Source organism: Terrapene carolina, unplaced genomic scaffold (assembly GCF_002925995.2).
Source record: "Terrapene carolina triunguis isolate 2854851 unplaced genomic scaffold, T_m_triunguis-2.0 Scaffold58, whole genome shotgun sequence".
In the NCBI taxonomy this organism is placed as follows: Eukaryota; Metazoa; Chordata; order Testudines; family Emydidae; genus Terrapene; species Terrapene triunguis.
The window spans coordinates 71,121,053-71,144,070 of record NW_020664409.1 but is presented as its reverse complement, the minus strand read 5'-3'; the positions used below and the strand labels follow the sequence as shown (position 1 = coordinate 71,144,070).

Here is a 23,018-nt window from a genome sequence, read left to right as displayed (position 1 = left end):
TCACTTCTTCAGATGCAGTCTTGCAAGACTGCATCTGAAGAAGTGAGGTTCTTACCGATGAAAGCTTATGCTCCCAATACTTCTGTTAGTCTTAAAGGTGCCACAGGACCCTCTGTTGCTTTTTATGGATATTTAAGTACACATCTGCCAAACATGAACTGCTGCCCCCATGCCCACACCAGTTATAGATGTTCAATTTGTGTCCACGGACCCACTAACAAAATGCAGCACAAAACTGTATCCTTCCAAGTGCATCTTAGTATGCAGCCTGTCAATGCCAAAGTCTTTTTTTTAACAAATTCTAGTGTTTTGAAGTAGCAACATGCTCATAGACTTTCAGGTCACAAGGGACCATCATGCTCATCTAGTCTGACCTCCTGCACATTGCTGTTTAGGTTGCTTTCCTCTTGGGTACACCTCATGTTTTAAGTTTCAGAGAACTGGAAAACACATGTGCGAACTACTATTTGTATTAAGTATACCCTATGCTCTATAAGTTTTCTTATTCAAATGTGACTGTCCCTCTTCAAATCTGCACGCCAAGGGGACAATCCATGCATGGATCTACTTGTGGCTACTAGTAGGGGAGCAGCACCATAATTCCCATCCTCTCAGGACCAGCACATGGTGTTCTGTGGGCATGGGATCTACACAAGTTGGTGGGTCTCTGCACAGTGATGCTAGGAGAAACTCAGTAAGGGGATCTTCACAGAGTTTTCACTCCCCCGCATACATTTTTCTGTGGGTTTTTCAGCCCATTCATGTCCTTTTCCTTTTCAGTTTTTTTTTTAAATCAGTTGCAAAGTGGCTGAAGAATTTCACTGTAACCTGACATGTTGCTGTGTATCTTAGCTTGAACAATAGCATCTCCCTTACGCTGTGGTGGTTTAGGTCTAGTGGTTTATTGCCTGTGCATTCCCACAACTTCCTCCTGACTTCCCCTCTGTCTAACTCCCTTCCTCAAAGTATTTTCACAAGTATCTGATTAGGTCTCTTATGGTTCCTGGGACATGCTATACAAACACTTTTCTGACTGGATAATAGCTCATCCTTTCCTGCTCAGACATGAAATTGCTTCTAGCTTAAGCCTTGTCTATTGTGTACTTCTTACCATTTGGGGGGCATATGCCAGAACATAGTAGTCCCTCAACAAATAAATAGTTAGGTCTTGCAGTGTACATGGGGCCAAGCTATGTTGTAACAATATTTGTAAACCATGCTAGAGTCTCAGGTGTTCTAACACAAAAAGTCTCTGGTCTTACAAGCTGCTGTGTTTCTAGTTCAAACTTCTAAACTAAGTTTGCACCTCTCAGAGGGTTTATATATGTGGCTGAGACATAAATATTAAATTCTATCCAATTTGCATTCTTAAGGACACAGCTAAGAGATACAGTCATGGGCGGTGGGTATAATAGGTCAGGGAAGACTAAGGGCACGTCTTCACTACCCGCCGGATCGGCGGGTAGCAATCGATCTATTGGGGATCGACTTATCGCGTCTAGTGAAGACACGATAAAATCGATCCCTGATCGCTCTGCCGTCGACTCCGGAAATCCACCGCGGCAAGAGGCGGAAGCGGAGTCGACAGCGGCACGGCAGCGGTCGACTCGCCGCCGTCCTCACAGCCAGGTAAGTCGACCTAAAATACACAACTTCAGCTATGCTATTCAACCCCCCCCCCTGTAGTGTAGACCTAGCCTAAGACTTCCCTGGCACAGCCGCCGCTGACCCACTGCCAGACACCTGGGCAGTGGTGGCCCCGCCTCTTCCCCTCCCTGCGCCCCTTCCCAAAGGTCCCCACCAGCTGCCTGACTGGTAAGTCTTCCTCCTCTCCTTCACTCCACCCCCCCTCTCCGGAGGTCCCAGCCACTCGTGGCGTCCCTCCTCACTTCCCTTCCCTGTGGGAGCAAGGGACTGAGGAGGGATGTGGCAAGCCAGCGGCAGGCAGGAGAGTGAGGAGGCCAGCGGCGGGTGGATGGGCAGGGGAGTGATAAGGCGAGCAGCAGGGGGTCTTGCTGTGGGCAAGGGGGTGAGGAGGGGGGCAGCAGGCATGCAGGGGTCTTACAGTGGGCAGGGGGGCTCTGGTGGGGGAGTGAGGAGGTGAGCAGCAGGCGGACGGGGTGTGTGTGTGTGTGAGAAGGCAAGCGGCAGATGGGGGAGTGAGGAGGGCCCTAGCAAGACAGTGGGTCGGCAGGCAAGCGGGTCTTGCAGTACGGGGGAGGTGAGGAAGGATGCAGCGGGTGTGTGGGGGGGTGTCTCCCATGGGCAGGGGGGTGAAGAGGGTCTTGGCAGCAGGGGGGCTGAGTAGAGAGGGAGCCAAGCGGAGGCAAGGCGGGGGTGGAGTCTGGGCAGGGCCAAGGGCGGAAGAGGCAGGACAGGGAGCTAGCCTCCCCCAGGGGAAGCTTCACCCACCGCCCATGGATACAGTATTCTAATTATCTCTCCAGTTCACTATAGCAGAAAATTCAGAGTCCATTTTCATATTAATTTTGAAAAGCACTTACAAACTTCAATAGGATCTTACAAGAAACCACAAAAAGTACAGGAGTACTTGTGGCACCTTAGAGACTAACAAATTTATTAGAGCATAAGCTTTCGTGGGCTACACGAAGTGGGTTGTAGCCCACGAAAGCTTATGCTCTAATAAATTTGTTAGTCTCTAAGGTGCCACAAGTACTCCTGTTCTTTTTGCGGATACAGACTAACACGGCTGCTACTCTGAAACCTACAAGAAACCACTTAGCCATATGGAGAAAAAAAGTGTCACTTCTTTCTAGAAACAATATTTTAAAATTATGAAAGCAAAGTGAACGTACAGTCTACATTTGTCTCAAGGACTATGGGTTAAATAGTTACTCTACACAAAAGGATATCTGGGCACAGCTGTGAGAATAACTGACTTTTCTGTCTGCTGGCCTTTCTGAAATATCAAAACAAAAATTCATTTCAGATCAACCCAAAATAAAAATGTTTCAAATGTTTTGGCAAACCAAAGAGTCAGAAAAAAATCAGTTGGTTCTGAACATAAATTTTATTTCAGCTTGAATGAAACAGTTTTGTTTTCAAACTTTCTAAAAACATTTTTAAGTTTCTAAATAAACAATAAATTGAATAATAATAATTTTTTTTAAATAAATGAAACATTGAAATGTTTTATTTTGAGATTGTTAAAATGAAATTATTTTATTTTTTTCAGAATTGTTTTTTTTTGGGGGGGGGGGGGAGGGTTCCAACTGACATTTTGGCAAAATTGACACAAATTCACAAAATGTTTTGGTTCACCCAAACTTGCATTGTTTGGCCAAAAAAAGTTTCATCCAGCTCTAAGTATGGCAATTCCATCTGCCTGATGAACATAACACCTAGCAAAGGACATAAACACCAATAAGAAGAGGTTCTAGAAATACATTAAGAGGAAGAGAAAGCCAAAGGAAAATGTGGTGGGGAAGGAAAGCTAATAACAGACTTCAAGAATGCTGAGGTGTTTAATGACTACTTTGCGTCAGTCTTCACTAAAAAATTTATTGTGACCAGATGCTAAAACACAGTTAATATTAACAACAAGGGGGGAGCAACACAAGCCAGAATAGGGTGAGAACAAATTAAAGAACATTTAGATAAGTTAGACGTATTCAAGTCAGCAGGGCCTGATGAAATTCACCCTAGGGTACTTGAGGAACTTGCTGAAGCAATCTCAGAACCGGAGTATTTGTGGCACCTTACAGACTAACAAATTTATTTGAGCATAAGCTTCCGTGGGCTACAGCCCACTTCATCAGATGCATAAAATGGAACATATAGTAAGGAGATATATACACACATACAGAGAACTTGAAAAGGTGGGAGTAGCCTTACCAACTCTTAAGAGGCTAATTAATTAAGATGAGCAATTAGCAGGAGAAAAAAGTCTTTTGTAGTGATAATCAAGATGACCCATTTCAGACAGTTTGACAAGAAGGTGTGAGGATACTTAACATGGGGAAACAGAGTCAATGTGTGTAATGGCTCAGCCATTCCCAGTCTTTATTCAAGCCTAGATTGATGGTATCTAGTTTGCACAATATGCATGGTCAGTACTATTCAATATTTTCATTAATGACTTGAATAATGGACTGAAGAGCATGTTTATAAAATCTGAATATGGCACCAAGCTGGGAGGGGTTGCTAGCACTTTGAAGGACAGGATTAGAATTCAAAAACTGACCTTGATAAATTGGAGAATAGTTCTAAAATCATCAAGATGAAATTCAATACAGACAAGTGCAAAACAGAGTACAAATACACAAATAAAAATGGGGAATAAATGGCTAGGCAGTAGTACTGCTAAAAAGGATTTAGGAGTTATAATGGATCACAAACTGAATACACGTCACCAGTGTGATGCAGTTGTGTAAAAGGCTAACATGGTTCTGGAGTGTATTAATAGGAATGTTGTATCTAAGGGCTTGTCTACACTACTGCTTAAGTCGATGTAACTTACCTCGCTCGAAGGTGTGAAAAAGCCATCCCCTGAGCAACATAAGTTACATTGATTTAAAGCAGTATCTACACGACACTATGTCGACGGGAGACGCTTTCCCACCAACATAGCTTCCACCTCTCGATGAGGTGGAATAATTATGTCGAGGGGAGAGTGCTCTCCCATCGACATAATAGGTCTTCACCAGATGCGCTACATTGGCACAGATGCATCGATGCAGCTGCGCCAATGTGGCACGATAGTGAAGACAAGCCCTAAGACACAGGAGGTAATTGTCCTTCTCTGCTCAACCCTGGTGAGGACTCAGCTGTAGTACTGAGTCCAGTTTTGGACACCACACTTTAAGAAAGATGGAGACAAACTGGAAAGAGTCCAGAGGAGAGCAACAAAAAAAAATAATATATATATATATATATATATATATATATATATATATTACACACACACACACACACACACACACACACACACAAGGTTCAGTAAAACTTACTCAGGAGGAAAGGTTAAAGAAATTAGGCATGTGTAGTCTTGAGGAAAGAAGACTGAGGGGGGACCTGGTAAAAGTCTTCAAATATATTAAGGGATGTTATAAAGAGGACAGTGATTAATTGTTCTTCATGTCCACAGACGGCAGGACAAGAATTAATTGGCTTAATCTGCAGCAAGGGAGATTTAGGTTAGTTAATAGGATAAGTTTTCTAATATAAGGATAGTTAAGTACTGGAATAGGTTACCAAACGAGGTGATGGAGTCCCCATTATTGGAGGTTTTTAAGAATAGGTTAAAGTCACAGTTGGTCTAGGAATACATGGTCCTGCCTCAGTGTAGGGAACAGATGACCCTTCAAAGTTCTTCCCAGCCCTACATTTCTATGATTCTATATCCTTTGTATTTTTGAGGTTAAGCAAATTAAATTGGGTGGTTCCACAGCCATCAGACATACAGAGAAGTACATACTACCAAGTAACTGGAGACAAACAGTAAACACAACAGGTCACATGCCTGGCATAGTTTGAAATCACATAGTTTTGTGCATACATAGAAGCACAATTATTCTACAGGTTTCTAGATGCCATGTCATACCAGAGACAGCCTGCAAAAAATCCAGTCAGTTCAGCAGCATACAGAATAGTTAGTAATTAATTCAATGTGATTCCAAATTGGCCCCAGTTCTTTATGAAAAAATACCCCAAATAGTTTGTTATAATGACCTATGCAACGTCAGTTGATTGTGCTTCAGCATTTTGCTTCCTTAGAAAATGTCTCCTTTTGTATGAGAGAGTCCAAAGAAAGCAAAAGTATAAGGTTGATACACTGTGAAGAGCACATGGACTTCAGAATTTCTCTCTCAAAATCTGTTTGCTTTCTGTAAGAGGTTCTGGGGAAAACAGAATCCCAGCTCTGGGTGCAGGGAAATGTCTGAATTACCACTTGACGTTTGAATGTAGAGCACTTACAGCACTGTAGCTAATTTCTATTTAACCTACACCACGTGAAAAGAAAACTGGAAATTATAGAAAATGATAGTTTAGGTACTGATTTTGTCATAAATAAATGTAAAAAACTATGTTTGACTACAGCTAACCAGCATTCGTCTCTTACAGCTTCAGATCAAAAACATACCAATTACATTTTTATTTTTATACTTAAAATTGTTCATATTAACATCTTAGGCCTCATGTTCTTGTATTTACGTAAGAAACAGTAAACATATGAAAAATGTTTTATAAATTGAAAACATATGTCACTTCTTTTTTTAATTATTTATCCAAACTGTTTCCTGTTCATATATTAACATACAGCCATGCAAATTAGCTCTACATTTAACAAGTGGCAGGTGTGGCCCTGGGTAGCAATTGACGACATAGTAAGCTTTTGCAGTTTAGTTAAACAACTGCAAGCTTTGAAAGGCAAGAAGTCTGATACTTGATTTCATACTTACCAGAATTAAATCGATGGGAAGAACTACTTTAATTTTTCTTTTAAATTTTTCATTCAGTTCTTTAACAAGAACGAGCACCACCAGGCTTACCAAGGACAGAAGCAAAGCTTCTAATTGAACTGATTTGATGTTTTCAAATATGTAGGCATAAATCTACAGTGATAAAAAACAAACAAAACAAAACAGAGATGACAACAGAATTGTATACATGACAAAATGCCACATACTAGAATGCAACCTAATATCTTCAGATGTACAGAACTATTCTCAAAAGTCGAATCAATGCTATAGGAGTTAAGCAATCTGACATACTGGTATTCACTCAACATTTTGGATGGAAAAAATTCATGGATCTACCATTACAAAAGGACTTCTGCTTGAAATAGTTCTGAAAGATGTGAATACCTTTACAATAACTTTTTAATACAAACAATACTATACATTTCCACTAACAGAAACACACTTAATAAAGCAAAATTATCCTGGAAGTACAATAGAGCAAATCTTGATGTCCTTACTGAGATTTTATTCAATCCTTATTCATTCAAAACTCCTATGAATTAAATATTTCAATCCTGTCAGTACAGATATGTATGTAATATACTTCACAAGAATGAAAATTTTCCTTAATTCAGGCACAACCAGTAAATTTGATTAATCCATTTTAATGATATTTAAAGGAAAAATACAATTACCATATCAAATAATTTCACGTTGCCTATCCTGTATCCTGAATGGCTCACGGGCACCATGAAAGCATCCATCCACTCACAGAAGTGAATGGGTGATTATCTGCCATAAATACTGTATTTAAGCTACTGTGAAATGGATAGAACCAGATCTCTGATTCACTAACTCTGAAATCATTGATTACCTCTGGTTTATAATATCTCTAATTGCACCCTGAGATTAACAGGATAAACTGAAGAGGTATGCAGCCCTAACCTGTTCCAAATTTGAGGATCCAGAAGACACACACCTCTGAGATTAAAGTTGATGAAGAAATTTCCAAATCCATTGAAGAGGTTAGAAGATCTGAGGAAAGATAGAGATAACTTCTACAGGATCCTGTCCAGAAAAATAGAGAAAGAAAGAAAATCTACAGTCAAGTTCTTCATGCCTCTGATGTGTAACAACCTATTTGCTAGAGGAACAAAAGTGATAGGAGCATATATAGTACACATCCTTTCTGAAGCCTTAAGAAGAACAAGTTGGGAAAAATCAGAATTCGAGTGGAGGCCTAACAGCTATGTAGGCTGAACTATAAACTGAATATAGGAAGGTAGTTGAGAGGAGCGATGTTTCACTGTAATGAAGGGAGTCAAGAGTCCTGGATGGTTTGTATGGAAAAGACCATTTGTCTAAGGCTAATGAATCTGAATGTATATCTAACAAGAAGCCCCCATTATTCTTTGACACATACATCTTGTGGGAGGGAGAAAGAAATGAAAGGAGAGAATATGGAAGAAATGTAGGTTGGACACCCAACCAAGTTGTCTTAAAAATTTCCATTTCATGTCACATTTATCCCATATATATATCTGTATTACAAGGTGAATAACAAACATGTCTGGAAGAAAGCCATTCAAAAATCCAGAAAATTCATTGGTCCATTATGAGAAAATAGGAAAAAGATAACAATAGGTAACAGAGATTTAGATGACTGACAAAGCTAAAGTATTTTCTGTTTCTTTGAAAAAAAAAGTCTCCAAAAGGAATCCAGAAAGCCTATACAGAAGAAGGAATTGAGGAAATTCTACAGATCTAGGCTGCAATATAAATAATCTCTTATTTATACGCTATAAAATGCAACACAATAAAATGAAGAGAATTGAAGCTCAAATATGAAAAGTCAGGGTGTCTGTTCTAAGGACAACTAAAAATATCCCTAAAATAAATGAAGAGAGAAACCTCCACTTTGTTAGAATGGTGATTAATGAATGCGTTTTCAAATGTACTTATGATGGTAAGAGGACTTCTTGACAGTTTGGGGATTAAACAAAGACATTTAAAACTGGACTGGACAAAGCACTACAAAACTTATCTCAAGGAACAATTCTATCATGGCAGGGGGGTTGACTACACCACCATAGAGGACTTTTCTATTCTAATTTCTATGATTCTGTCATTCTTGAATAGGACTATGATTTTTTTTTTAAATGAGTAAGTTTAAAAGCTCCAATTTTTGTTAGATTTTAGGAATATTTCAGTTTTCCATTATGGAAAACAATCACAAGAAAAACATGACAATGGGAAAGAAAAGAAACCTGTTGATAGTTCACAAGGAGAAAAAATACTGGAACCCAGGCCAGGATAACAACAAACATATTTCAGTGGGAATGTTTCTCAGAGCCTGGAAAAAACTCTCAAATTTTAAAGTCATCTTATTCAGTCACTGTCTAACCTTTGTAAATAACATTATTTTATAAGAGTAATAAGTAATAAGTGAACGATGAGTAAAAAACCACCATCTCTAACCACACGGTGTCCTTGTGTAATGCATCAAGGAGGATGTTATACTGAATGGCTTGAGACTTGGCTATTCATATATCATCACTGCCCAAAAATGTACATTACAGACAGCATGGGACTTTGCCTCTGTTCCCCACAAGAAGCTGGGATCAATTAGGACAAAAGAAAAAATTGGAAAGCTGTGTCAAAGTGTCTACAAAGTCATCCTTGGCTCAGAAACTATGAAAATACATATCCATATCGAAAACAAAGTTGGTAAGAGGAAAGAGAAGAGTTAGACTGATTCCCATTCTCAGAAATCAAAGAGCTGCAAGCTTATTTCAAGGCAGTTTCTGCTGAAGTGTCAGCATTTGATGATCCATGTGTAGCAACAATGAATTTAAGTCTTTACTAGATGAACTGAGACATCCTGGATATATTTAATTTAAACAAATAAAGATGTCTACCTACACTGTCCAAAGATAATTTTTATGTCTTTCCTCTGTACTAGACATTTTTAAAAACAGGTAAAAATTTCATTTCCACGAACTTGAGGGAATCACTGTAGTGTTTAATCAAGGATTTCCATCAAATAGAAAGTTTATAAGTATGCAGGAGAGTCACAATCTAATGTACAAATCAGAACATGGAATATTCTTACACTTGGACATCCTCTTTAGTGTTCCTTCTATGAAGAATATAGATGCTACTGTGTCTGCCATTTAATCTTTAAAATACTTCAATTGAAGTTATAGCCAAGGCTCCCAGAAGTCCATGGCAGTTATAGATCAGTTTCTGTAACACACATTTCTGCAGGAAATTTTTACTAAATTATATGGCAAGAATAATCTGTGTCCATAGTATTTCCAAGAACCATAAAACTGTAATCTCTTTGTATATTCATCTACATGCATAAATACATACATACACATACATTACACAGTATTGTACACACATGCACGCACACACACATTCCCCACATGCATGGTGGAGACTCTGTCTAGACTAGGATTTAAAGACAATGTTAGATAGTGTTAGCTAGCTTGATTTAATTAACATCTTATAACGCTCTAATCAAGACAAAGCAACTGTACCTTAGAACACGGTACGTACCATTATTGTCTCTTGGCTGGAGGTTCTAGAGTCGACTAGAAGGTGTTATTAGTGTAAGCAGAGTCAGGATGAGCTCTACCCTGACATCTGGTGGTGAATTATGGCGAGTGTGGAAAAGAACTCCAGGGGCTGATCTTATTTGCATAGGCACACCCAATTGCCTGGCAGGGAACACAGCAACTGAAAGTGGTTACTTTGGCTGGTGTGGGATTCCCAGTTTCTTTATTATTGGGGCAGGAAGAATAAAGTTTTGTTACCCTGATTCTGTGAATCAAGGCCAGTGGAACTGTTGTATGACAGAAGGACTGAGTGAATTCGTCACCATTACCTAAGTAGCATTTGCTTGTCAAGGGGCATGGGTTACAAAACCCAGTGAATTGAGAGAGGATGGGGACAGGTATTTGTACCTGATGGTATGGGCCCCCTCTGAGGGTCCAAAACACCAGTTGCACCACCTCCTCTCTCCACTGTGGAATATTAGAGCTAACTTTGATTCCCTTAAGAGTCTAGTTACAGGCTGCTGAGCTGAATTCACTTTGGGCCAATGGTGCACCAGCACTGGGGCTCCCCTACTATACTATGAGCTGAAATCACAAAAGAGCTGATATCACAAAAGAGCTGATGTTATTAAGAGCTGAGATCACTGAGGCTATGTTAACTAGTGGGGGAGCCTGAAGCTATATTGCTCAGCAGCTGGTGGAGCAATTTGTGGGGACGACTGGAGGAGCAGCGAGCGGTGTGGAGCCTTGCGGGGCCGGTTGGAGTGGCCCAAGAAACGGCGAGCGGAGCTGTTTGCGGGGGACGGCTGGAACGGCTCACAGGTCGGTGAGCGGAGCGGAGCGGAGTGGAGCGGAGCAGCTTGTAGAGCGGAGCAGTTCGTGGGATGGCAGAAAAGTGGACTGGCTCGTGGTAAAGGCTGCGGCGGAACCCCCACGAAGAAACAGACGGCTGGCCAGCCTCGGATCACGTAAGGTGCCCCTTAACACCCTGCGTGCCCCCCCCCTTTTACTCTGGGGCTGCACTGACCAGGGGCAGAGACTTTGGGGGTTGTTGAACTTTTGGGACTTTGGGTGGTTGCTGGACCCCAGAGACTTTGGGGATGTTGGACTTTGGGGACTCTGGGTGATTTTTGGGTTGCTGGATTCAAGAACCAAAGGGAAAGGACACAGCCCAATTTGCTGGGGTGGGTTTTGCTCATGGTTTGTGTTATGAATCCTGTTTGTGGTGTTTTTCCAATTTTATGCTGATGTCGTTTACCTCATGTCATTAAACATTTTCTGCTACACTCAGACTCCGTGCTTGCGAGAGGGGAAGTATTGCCTCTTAGAGGTACCCAGGGGGGTGGTATGTAATTGTCCCAGGTCACTGGGTGGGGGCTCGAGCCGGTTTTGCATTGTGTTATTGAAACGGAACCCCTAGATACAGAACCCGGCCCTTGTTGCTGCCAACTCAGATGGGCAGAAGGGTTACATTTTTGGGGGCTCGTCCGGGATTCCCTGGGTCAGTACCCCTCGCAAGCACCTGTTGAGTGTTCCACTGCATTGGGAAACAATTGTGGTTATATTTTGAGGAAATTACTGTTTGTGTAATGGCTAATATGTCAGGTTTGTTGGGCCCCGGCCCTGCAGCCTCTAGCTCAGGGGCCGCAGCCTCAGCCAATGATTGGGCAAAAGCACTGGGGCAAATATTGGAAAAGGTTGTGCTGTCCCAGGCTATGTTAAACTCTTGTCGTGAGTTAAGATTATTTGCTCGGGCAGAGGAGTTCGAACCCTGGTTGGAGCATACCACTGAAATGCTGCAGGAGTGGGCCGTACCTGAAGCAGAAAAGCGAAGATGTCTAATAGAGAGCCTTAGTGGCCCAGCATTAGATGTGATTCGCACCCTGAAGCTCATTGACCCTGGGGTCAGTGTAAAGGACTGCCTAAAGGCCCTTGATCATACCTTTGGGAGCGTAGAGGGCCCTGAAAACAGTTACTGTAAGTTCCTTAATTCCCGACAGCAAATTGGCGAGAAGATTTCAGCCTATATACAGAGGCTGGAGAGACTGCTTCAGAGAGCTGTCATGAGGGGAGCAGTGACTGCTGAACAGATGGATCGGACCAGACTGGCTCAAATTGTAAGAGGAGCTCAGTATCAGAACCCGATTCTACTCCATCTCCGGCTAAGAGAACGACGGGAACATCCCCCAAGTTATTCCCAGCTGATAAAGGAGGTCAGAGAAGAGGAAGAAAGGCAGGCTGCCAGTGAGTTTTGGGAAGCCCAAACATTGGGGCCAGCCGGCACAACACCACTGCAAACGGCCAGTGTACTGATGGTGAGCACCACAGAGGAACTTGCCCAACAAATGCAGGTCCTGACAGAACGGATAGCTGAACTGCAAAGCACCATTGACCGAGCTAAGACTTCCAGGAATAAGGCGCCTCTGACTGTGGCGATGGAGAAGTCAGCATTTAGAGCCACCATCCCACCTGGGCGAAGGGGGAAAGGACAATTCTTCTGCTACCGATGTGGTCAGGACGGACACAGTGCTGGCAAGTGCCATAATGAAGAAAACCCCTCCTTAGTGTATGGAAAGCTGAGGATCAGTTGGGAGAGATCCGGTAGCTGCCAGAGAGTCCGGGGACGGGGACCACCCAGGCCTGCAGGAGTTGAAGATTCCCCCAGAAACGACCGTCCAGCTGGGATCCCCGCAGGACTGATAGGGCCTCGAGCAGAGGTCATGGTGAAGATTGAAGGGGTGGAGTGTAAAGCCGTGCTTAACACTGGATCTCAAGTGACTATTATATTTCAGTCATTCTACCAACAGATGCTTAGGCACCTGCCTATACAGCCACTGACTGGCGTTGGTCTGTGTGGCCTCAGCATGGATGAATACCCCTACCAAGGGTATGTCATAGTGCACCTGGAATTCCCAGAGGAGGTTGCTGGGGTAAGAGAAGAGGTGGACACAGCTGCATTAATATGCCCTGACCCTAAAGGGACCTCTGACGTGTCTGTGCTGATAGGGACCAACTCCAGTCTCTTCAAGGTGCTCGCGAACTACTGCAGACAACAGGCTGGGGACCAGTACCTGAATACCCTGATGATCCATACGCTTTGTGCTGAAGCCTATAGGAAGATTGAGGGTGCTAAAAAGGAGACATCTGAGCTACCAATTGGGGCGCTGAAGTACATGGGCACAACCCCCTTAGTGGTTCCTGCAATGACAGAAAAGGAAGTGATTGTCATGAGTACCTGCCTAAAAGACAGTAAGGGAACATTAGCAATGGTAGAGCAGCCGACCGAGGGAGGGCTCCCAGAAGGAGTGCTGGTTCTCAGTGGAGTCATAACCCTACCTGCTGAAGCCCAGGAAGAGGTGACTATACTGATTGCTAATGAAACACGCCGTGACGTGTTTGTAAAACCAGGGCAGAAGATTGCAGACATCTTTGAGCCTGAAACCATTGTAAGACCCCAGTGTGAAGCTGAAGTTCCAGTGATGGACCCCGCAAAGTTTGACTTTGGGGACTCACCATTGCCTGAGGAGTGGAAGGATCGCCTGCGGAAGAAGCTTTGTGAGAGATCCAAGGTATTCTCACTGCATGAGTGGGACGTGGAATGTGCCAAAGGAGTGGAACACCACATCAGGCTACAAGATCCCCGACCCTTCCGGAAGAGATCTAGGAGAATTGCTCTCTCTGAGATGGAAGACGTACGCCATCATCTTCAAGAGCTGATCGCGAATGGTATCATTACAGAGTCCCGAAGTCCCTACGCCTCTCCCATTGTGGTGGTTCGTAAGAAGAGTGGGAAAATCCGGATGTGTATTGACTACCGCACCCTAAACAGGCGCACTACAGTTGACCAATACACCATGCCTCAAGTACAAGATGCCTTGGACTGTTTGCTGGGTAGCCAGTGGTTCTCTGTGTTGGATCTTCGGAGTGGATACTACCAGATCCCTCTGGGAGAAGAAGATAAGGAGAAGACAGCCTTCATCTGCCCGTTAGGGTTCTACCAGTTCGAACGCATGCCCCAAGGGATTTCTGGGGCACCTGCCACATTTCAACGTCTTATGGAGAAAGTCGTGGGAGACATGAACTTACTGCAAGTGTTAGTTTACTTGGATGACCTGATTGTGTTTGGAAGAACCTTGGAGGAGCATGAAGAAAGACTTCTTAAAGTGCTTGATAGGTTGGAGGCGTATGGTTTGAAGCTTTCAATCGACAAATGCCAGTTCTGCCGAACCTCAGTGAAGTATGTGGGTCACATCGTGTCCCAGGAGGGTGTGAGTACTGATCCTAACAAAATAGAAGCACTCACTACCTGGCCACATCCAAGTAACTACAGAGAACTCAAGACCTTTCTTGGATTTAGTGGCTACTACCGTAGATTTGTAAAGAACTACGCTACGATTGTAAAACCCCTGAATGATCTTACCAGGGGATACCAGTCCAACAAGAACAAATCTAAGACCAAGAATAAGAGGAGGCCTCCAAAGCCTCCTGTGCAGAGACACTATGGCCCCTTCGAACCGTTTGGGCCAAGGTGGGACGAGAGATGTGAGAGGGCTTTTCAGGAAATCATTACTCGCCTAACTCATGCCCCCGTCCTAGTCTTTGCTGATCCGAGCAAACCGTTTATCCTACATACTGATGCCAGTTTGGAGGGTCTGGGAGCAGTACTGTACCAGGAAGTGGAAGGCAAACATAAACCCGTAGCCTTTGCCAGCCGAGAACTGTCTGACAGTGAAACTCGCTATCCCATCCACAAGCTGGAGTTCTTGGCCTTGAAATGGGCCATCACTGAGAAATTTCGAGACTACTTGTATGGTGCTCAGTTCCAGGTGTGGACAGACAACAACCCATTGACTTACGTGTTAACAAGTGCTAAGTTGAATGCTACCGGGCAGAGATGGGTGGCCGCCTTGGCTAGCTATGAGTTCAGCATTCAATACCGATCAGGGAGAAGCAATGTAGATGCAGATGCATTGTCCAGGCGTCCGCAGGCACCTAAAGTGGCTATGATACCCATGGATGGAGTGAGGGCTATTCGCAGTGTGAGTCGCCGAGAGCCAGAGGCCCATGAGAGTCTTCATGGATGTGTTGCTGAAGCTTTGGGCCTGCCCCCTAACTGCGTGCCTTCTGCGTCTGTGAACTATATTGCATTGGACCAATCTCCCTTGCCCGTGCTCAATGCGGCTGACTGGCAAGAAGCCCAGCTGCAAGATATTGACATTCGTGATACACTACTTGCCAAAAGGGAGGGGCGAAGCCCAGCTGCGGTTGTCCCCCCTAACCCGGAGGGTAAACTACTATTGAGAGAATGGACCAAACTAAAACTGATCCAGGGAGTGTTACATCAAATGACCACCGACCCTTTACAAAAGCAACGAGCACAACTAGTGCTGCCAAAAGAGTACAGAGCCCTGGCCATGAGGGCCCTGCATGATAACTTCGGACATTTAGGGATGGAGAGGACCCTGGAACTTCTTCGTAGTAGATTCTATTGGCCTCGGATGGCTGAAGATGTTCGTAGGAAATGTGAGACTTGCGCTCGATGTGTTCAAAGGAAGACTCTGCCCACGAGGGCTGCATATCTCAAAAACATCACCAGCACCAAACCTTTGAAACTGGTATGCATCGATTTCTTGTCTTTAGAAGTAGACAAGAGGAATATTGGGAACATTCTAGTAGTGACTGACCATTATACGCGATATGCGCAGGCATATCCCACGCGTGATCAGAGGGCCACCACTGTCGCTCGAGTACTGTGGGAAAAATATTTTTCAGTTTATGGATTCCCAGCCCGGATACACTCGGATCAGGGGCGGGACTTTGAAAGTCACCTTCTGAAGGAGGTGCTGAGGATAGCGGGAATTAAGAAGTCTAGAACAACGCCTTATCACCCGCAAGGTGATCCTCAGCCAGAGAGGTTCAACCGAACCCTATTAGATATGTTGGGGACTTTGCGACCAGAGCAGAAAGCAACCTGAAGCCAACATGTTGCATATCTGGTGCACGCCTACAACGCCACAAAGAACGATGCTACGGGGGTCACCCCATATCTCTTAATGTTTGGGCGAGAACCAAGATTACCCATAGACCTGTGCTTTGGTGTATCAGAGGATGGAGATAGCTATGAAACTCATCAGCAATATGTATCCCGACTGAGAGAAAAGCTGCGGGATGCTTATCACTTAGCTACATCTGCGGCTCGGAAGAACGCAGACCGCAACAAACATCGATATGATGCTAGGGTACGTCTGCAAGAACTCCAGCCGGGGGACAGAGTCCTGCTAAGAAATTTGGGTATTGCTGGCAAACACAAGATAGCTGACAGATGGAAGGCAATACCTTACTTGGTAATGGAAAAGCTAGGGGACCTGCCGGTCTACAAAATCAAACCTGAAGAAGGTCCAGGGCAGACAAAGACAGTGCATAAAAACCTTTTGCTCCCGGTGGGGGAATTGGTAGGCACCCCGTATAAGATGGGCCACAACAGGGCAACTGGGCAGAATGAAGGTGCTGGACCAAAGCCGCCCTCCAACGTGGACAGCCAGCCCCATGCAGCTAACCTACCCCCATGCAGCACATCCGAGAGTGAGTCTGAGGAGGAAGACACAACCATGGTGTATCCTGGGATGGAGACCAGATTTCAGTCTCGATCAGCTGAATCAAAAAAGAGCTCCTCCTCTTCCGCCCTAAACCCCATGGCAGAAGTATTTAGGCCCATTCCTGACACCCCTGAGCCACTGGTGGGACCCCCATGTGATGACACACCCAGGTTATTGGACAGTGGAGACATACAGGTGGAGGATGTCCTGGGCACCTTGGACCCTCCACTGTTAGAACTAGAAATGCAGGAGCCTATACCAATAGCTGAGGGGCCCTCAAAGGAAACCTCTCCATCCATCGTTCAAGAGGCTGTCCCCCCCTAACACGGCAACAAAAATTCTCAATAGACGAGACAGGGTAATAAGGCCAGTAAAACGGTTGACTTATGATGCACCTGGGGTGACTAGTGAGGAACCAATATGTTTAGCACACAGGCTTGTGGAAGCTAAAGTGGGCTATCTAAGGCCCTTTGGAGGGAACCAGTGAGTTGGTATAATAGGGAGTGTGATTTGTCGGGACGACAAATTCTTGGCTGGGGGGAGGATGTAAGCAGAGTCAGGATGAGCTCTACCCTGACATCTGGTGGTGAATTATGGCGAGTGTGGAAAAGAACTCCAGGGGCTGATCTTATTTGCATAGGCACACCCAATCGCCTGGCAGGGAACACAGCAACTGAAAGTGGTTACTTTGGCTGGTGTGGGATCCCCAGTTTCTCTATTATTGGGGCAGGAAGAATAAAGTTTTGTTACCCTGATTCTGTGAATCAAGGCCAGTGGAACTGTTGTATGACAGAAGGACTGAGTGAATCCGTCACCATTACCTAAGTAGCATTTGCTTGTCAAGGGGCATGGGTTACAAAACCCAGTGAATTGAGAGAGGATGGGGACAGGTATTTGTACCTGATGGTATGGGCCCCCTCTGAGGGTCCAAAACACCAGTTGCACCACCTCCTCTCTCCACTGTGGAATATCAGAGCTAACTTTGATTCCCTTAAGAGTCTAGTTACAGGCTGCTGAGCTGAATTCACTTTGGGCCAATGGTGCACCAGCACTGGGGCTCCCCTACTATACTATGAGCTGAAATCACAAAAGAGCTGATATCACAAAAGAGCTGATGTTATTAAGAGCTGAGATCACTGAGGCTATGTTAACTAGTGGGGGAGCCTGAAGCTATATTGCTCAGCAGCTGGTGGAGCAATTTGTGGGGACGACTGGAGGAGCAGCGAGCGGTGTGGAGCCTTGCGGGGCCGGTTGGAGTGGCCCAAGGAACGGCGAGCGGAGCTGTTTGCGGGGGACGGCTGGAACGGCTCACAGGTCGGTGAGCGGAGCGGAGCGGAGTGGAGCGGAGCAGCTTGTAGAGCGGAGCAGTTCGTGGGATGGCAGAAAAGTGGACTGGCTCGTGGTAAAGGCTGCGGCGGAACCCCCACGAAGAAACAGACGGCTGGCCAGCCTCGGATCACGTAAGGTGCCCCTTAACACCCTGCGTGCCCCCCCCCTTTTACTCTGGGGCTGCACTGACCAGGGGCAGAGACTTTGGGGGTTGTTGAACTTTTGGGACTTTGGGTGGTTGCTGGACCCCAGAGACTTTGGGGATGTTGGACTTTGGGGACTCTGGGTGATTTTTGGGTTGCTGGATTCAAGAACCAAAGGGAAAGGACACAGCCCAATTTGCTGGGGTGGGTTTTGCTCATGGTTTGTGTTATGAATCCTGTTTGTGGTGTTTTTCCAATTTTATGCTGATGTCGTTTACCTCATGTCATTAAACATTTTCTGCTACACTCAGACTCCGTGCTTGCGAGAGGGGAAGTATTGCCTCTTAGAGGTACCCAGGGGGGTGGTATGTAATTGTCCCAGGTCACTGGGTGGGGGCTCGAGCCGGTTTTGCATTGTGTTATTGAAACGGAACCCCTAGATACAGAACCCGGCCCTTGTTGCTGCCAACTCAGATGGGCAGAAGGGTTACATTAGATTGAGCTAGCTAACTGAATCTCATATCACACCTTTACACCTTAGTCTGGACAAGGTCTATGGGATCAACTGCAGAGCTATGTAATGAACTGCATTTATTATGTACCTTCAACCACATCACTTCATCGATCTCTAGCTAGATCTACCATTCCAGCCCCTTGAGCAGCTTCAAACAAATGCCATTTTAAAAAAATCCCTAACTTCCCAAACTAATGTTTCCCCTTTCCCCTGTAAATCTGGAATTCCAACGCCTCCCCCTTGCAATTACACCAAACAGGGAAAGGCTCACGGGCCAAAAAATGGAGCTTAATATCATTGCAAATGAAGGATTCCCAATATTCCATGGGATAAAAGCTTTGCTTCTGGCCCCGGTAGGTCCAGCATCTCAAGACATTCAAATAGTGACATTATGTATAGAAAAGTTATTGTAAGTAATTTTTAAATTTTAAATTTGTAGGTAATTTTGAGACATGTACAGTGGGAATCATTGAGAGAGAGATCCTGGCTTTTGAGATGGAAGGAATTACATTAATAATATTTTTAAAATTAATTTTTCTGTAAAAAATGTGACATATACAGAAAATTATTGTTATTAATTATTTTACATCACCCAAAAATGTACCAGGCAATTTACAGTACATATAAAAAATAATATGCCAGTTCTGCATTTGAGATAACCTGGATTACTTACTTTGACTTTACCATTAATTAGTAATGTGATCAAACCAAACAGACTGATGACACCTTTATGCCATACCACCCCACACCATCACGTACACAATGGGATCTACCCTTAATCTCAAATTCAACCAACTAAAAATGGTCCTGCTTCATGGTTGTGATGGCCACAGAATGCTGTGCTTCCTGACTGATTTAATTCCCATGAAATATGAGTTCAAACTGCCTTTTTTTAAAAATTACCCTATTAAGTGCAACTTTTCAAACAACTCACCTGTGCTGCTCTTTACTTTTTAGCTTAAGATCTTAACTTGGATATTTGAAAACTTCCAGTTAAGCTTTATAAATAAATAAATGTTAAAAGATAAGTGTTAATGAAATCCACAACCATGCTTAGAGAGGAAACATTGCCCTTCTAAGAACTTAAAATGCAAGCTAGTGTAGGTTTATCCAGAGATTTATTTACTTACCAAGATCAAGGTAGCATAGTACATTAGTTTTTTCACCTCTAGACCTATTGATTGCAACTGTACTTTTCACATGCTAAAAGTTAAGCAGGTGAATAAGTGTTTGCAGGATCCAGGCCTTAGATCAGATAATAAGTGAAAATATACTTCATTACCCACATTACAAAGCTACTGCTCAGTTTAGTATTATTGACAGTCACTGTTCAAAAAGGTCCAAACCTTTTTGTAGGTTTAATCTGCAGTACACTGAAACAAAGGTGGCAGAGATGGGTCATATTAAAGTGCTCCCATCAATAAGTGCACACATATGAAGCCATGCCTTGGAAAGCCTGGGTCTATTCATTTCATTGGAATGATATCAGAATAGCAGAATCAACAGCTTATTTTTTATGAAACTATGTGCATGCCCTTTGCAAAATATATAATATACCTCTTAGTATTAAAGCATTTAACCACATATTACACTATACATTCAATCAGTAAGCTCAAAATGTTTTATAGAGTTAACACTGAGCATTTTTATATTACAGGTCTGTGATAACACTGATGTCTAACCCACAAAACATATGTATAAACATTTTCAACAGACACATCATGAATTACATATTTAAATATATATATATACTGGTGATGTATATACTGCGAGAGCTCATAAATATGTACTCAGTGTACCAGAGTTAAGGATGTTATTACAATATTATCATTAACAGAATGTATGAACTATAAGGGTAATCAGATATTTATGTAAATTATCATAACTAGTTGTTTCCTATCTTCTTTTTTGCATGTCAGATTTTTTTTTTTACTAGAAAGAGGCATAGTAATATTGTGGATTATATTAATTATTTCAGCAGTCTTACCTCCTTCCAAATTTAAAAAAAAGTATTTTGGAATTTATGAGTTCATCCCCCCTTCCAAAAATAAATCTCAGGATCCCTGAAAGTTAAAATTAGGTTGATGTAACTTTCTGCATAGTTTTACTATATACACAGTGTATATTTAGTCAAGATTGTACCCAAAATCTTAATGTCCTATAAGGAGCCATGCATATTTTTGCAGGAATTTAGTGAAATTCAAGGTAATTCCCCTTGAAGTCCAGTAATTTCCCAGCAGAGCAGTAAGTAAAACTTCAGGCAACCTTCACACACAAGTAAACATACAGAGTGAAAATCACCTAAAGTGTTACTACTCTCTTGGAAAATTACTGGCCTGCAGGGAGAATTACCTTGAGCGCCACTGAATTTCTTTAAAAATCATGCACTGGCCTTACAGAGTAATAACACATTTAGGTGACCTTAACTATCTGCACGCTGTATATAAGGCAACTGTGAATAGGATTGCCAGGTGTCCAGTTTTCAACCGGATAGCCTGGTCAAAAAGGGACCCTGGTGGCTCCGGTCAGCACTGTTGACTGGGCCGTTAAAAGTCTGTTCAGCATCACAGAAGGGCTAAGGCAGACTCCCATGAGCCTGCCATGGCTCAGCGCGGCTCCCGGAAGCAGCAGCATGTCTCCCCTCTGGCTCCTAGGTGTAGGACGAGTCCCAGTGTTCTGCGCGCTGCCCCTGCCCCAAGCACCAGTTCCACAGCACCCATTGGCTGGGAACCACGGCCAATGGGAGCTGCAGTGGTGGCGCCTGCGGATGGGGCAGTGAGCAGAACCTCCTGGCCGTGCCTCCGCATAGGAGCCAGAAGGGGGACATGCCGCTGCTTCCTTTAGCTGACTGAGGTAAGCGCCGCCCGGAGCCTTCTCTCCTGACCACCTCCCGAGCCCCAACCCTCTCCCTGCAACCCTGATCTCCTCCCACCCTCCGCAACCCTCAATCCCAGCCTGGAGCACTCTCCTGCACCCCAAACCGCTCAGCCCCACGCCAGAGCCTGCACCCCCAGCTGGAGCCCTCACATCCCCCCATGTCCCAACCCTCTGTCCCAGCCCTGATCCCCCTCCTGCACTCCAAATCCCTCAGCCCCAGCCCAGAGCCCCCTCCTGCACTCCAAATCCCTCATCCCCGGCCCAACCCCAGAGCCCGCACCCCAAGCCAGAGCCTCACCCCCCCCCTCGCACCCCAACCCTCTGCCCTAGCCCAGAGCCCCCTCCCACATCCTGAACCCCTCATTTCTGGCCCCACTCCGGAACCCACATCCCCAGCCCAGAGCCCATACTGCCTCCCACACCCCAACCCCCTGCCTCAGCCCGGAGGCCCCTCCCATACTCCAAACACCTCGGCTCTACCCCCCCCAGCCCGGAGCCCCCTCCTGTACCCCAAGTCCCTCATCCCCAGCCCCACCCCAGAGTCCACACCCCCAGCCAGTGTCCTCACCCCGTCCCACACCCCAACCAACTGAGCCAGCCCAGTGAAAATGAGCGAGTGAGTGAGGGTGGGGAGAGCAAGCGACAGAGGGAAGGGGGATGGAGTGAGCGGGGGCGGGGCCTCAGAGAAGAGCAGGGCATCAGAGAAGGGGTGGGGCAAGGGTGTTTGGTTTTGTGTGAGTAGAAAGTCAGCAACCCTAACTGTGCATAGTATAGAAAGACTGTGTACGCTGAAACATCAGTGAGTTCTTCTGCCTTTTTTAAAGAGGTTAAATTAAAACCATGAAGATTAGCTCCAAAAACGGGTGCAGATGTTAAAAAAAATAAAATAAGAGATTAAGAACAACAAATTAGTCAAAAGAGTCTGTTCTCCAATCAATACAACTTAACTGGCAAAAAGACCCCATTAAATTTTTTTAAGTGTTTCTTTCCATTGTTTGGTCAGCAAATGCAACCCATATTGAGAATAAATCTTCTGGCAGCTGCTGTAGATGTTTTAAGCCTAAAATCTGAATAATTTAGTTAGGGAACATGTTAAAAGTTAGAAGACCCAAAGTGAGAGTGTATACAGTAACTCCTCACTTAACGTTGTAGTTATGTTCCTGAAAAATGCGACTTTAAGCAAAACAATGTTAAGCGAATCCAATTGCCCCATAAGAATTAATGTAAATGAGGGGGTTAGGTTCCAGGGAATTTTTTTTCACCAGACAAAAGACTATATTATATATATATACACTCACACAGTATAAGTTTTAAACAAACAATTTAATACTGGTACACAGTGATGATGATTGTGAAGCTTGGTTGGGGTGGAGGAGTCAGAGGGTGGGATATTTCCCAGGGAATGCCTTACTGCTAAATGATGAACTAGCAATTGGCTGAGCCTTCAAGGGTTAACTCTCACACTCTACAAGGCAGCAGAAATGGAGGGAGGGGAGACAGCATCGCAGACAGAGACAGAGACACACCGTGTGTGTGTGTGTGTGTGTGTGTGTGTGTGTGTGTGTGTGTGTGTG

At 44.3% G+C, this 23,018-nt stretch overlaps 1 protein-coding gene across 1 annotated transcript in view; it reads right to left on the bottom strand.

Annotated features, from left to right (window-relative positions):
- Positions 1 to 23,018, bottom strand: part of SLC26A7 (solute carrier family 26 member 7) — a 132,442-nt gene that overhangs the window by 59,550 nt on the left and 49,874 nt on the right. The window contains exon 5 of the mRNA XM_029913363.1: positions 6,423 to 6,575. Coding sequence (XP_029769223.1) covers positions 6,423 to 6,575 — 153 coding nt within the window. The remainder of the gene's footprint in view (positions 1 to 6,422; positions 6,576 to 23,018) is intronic.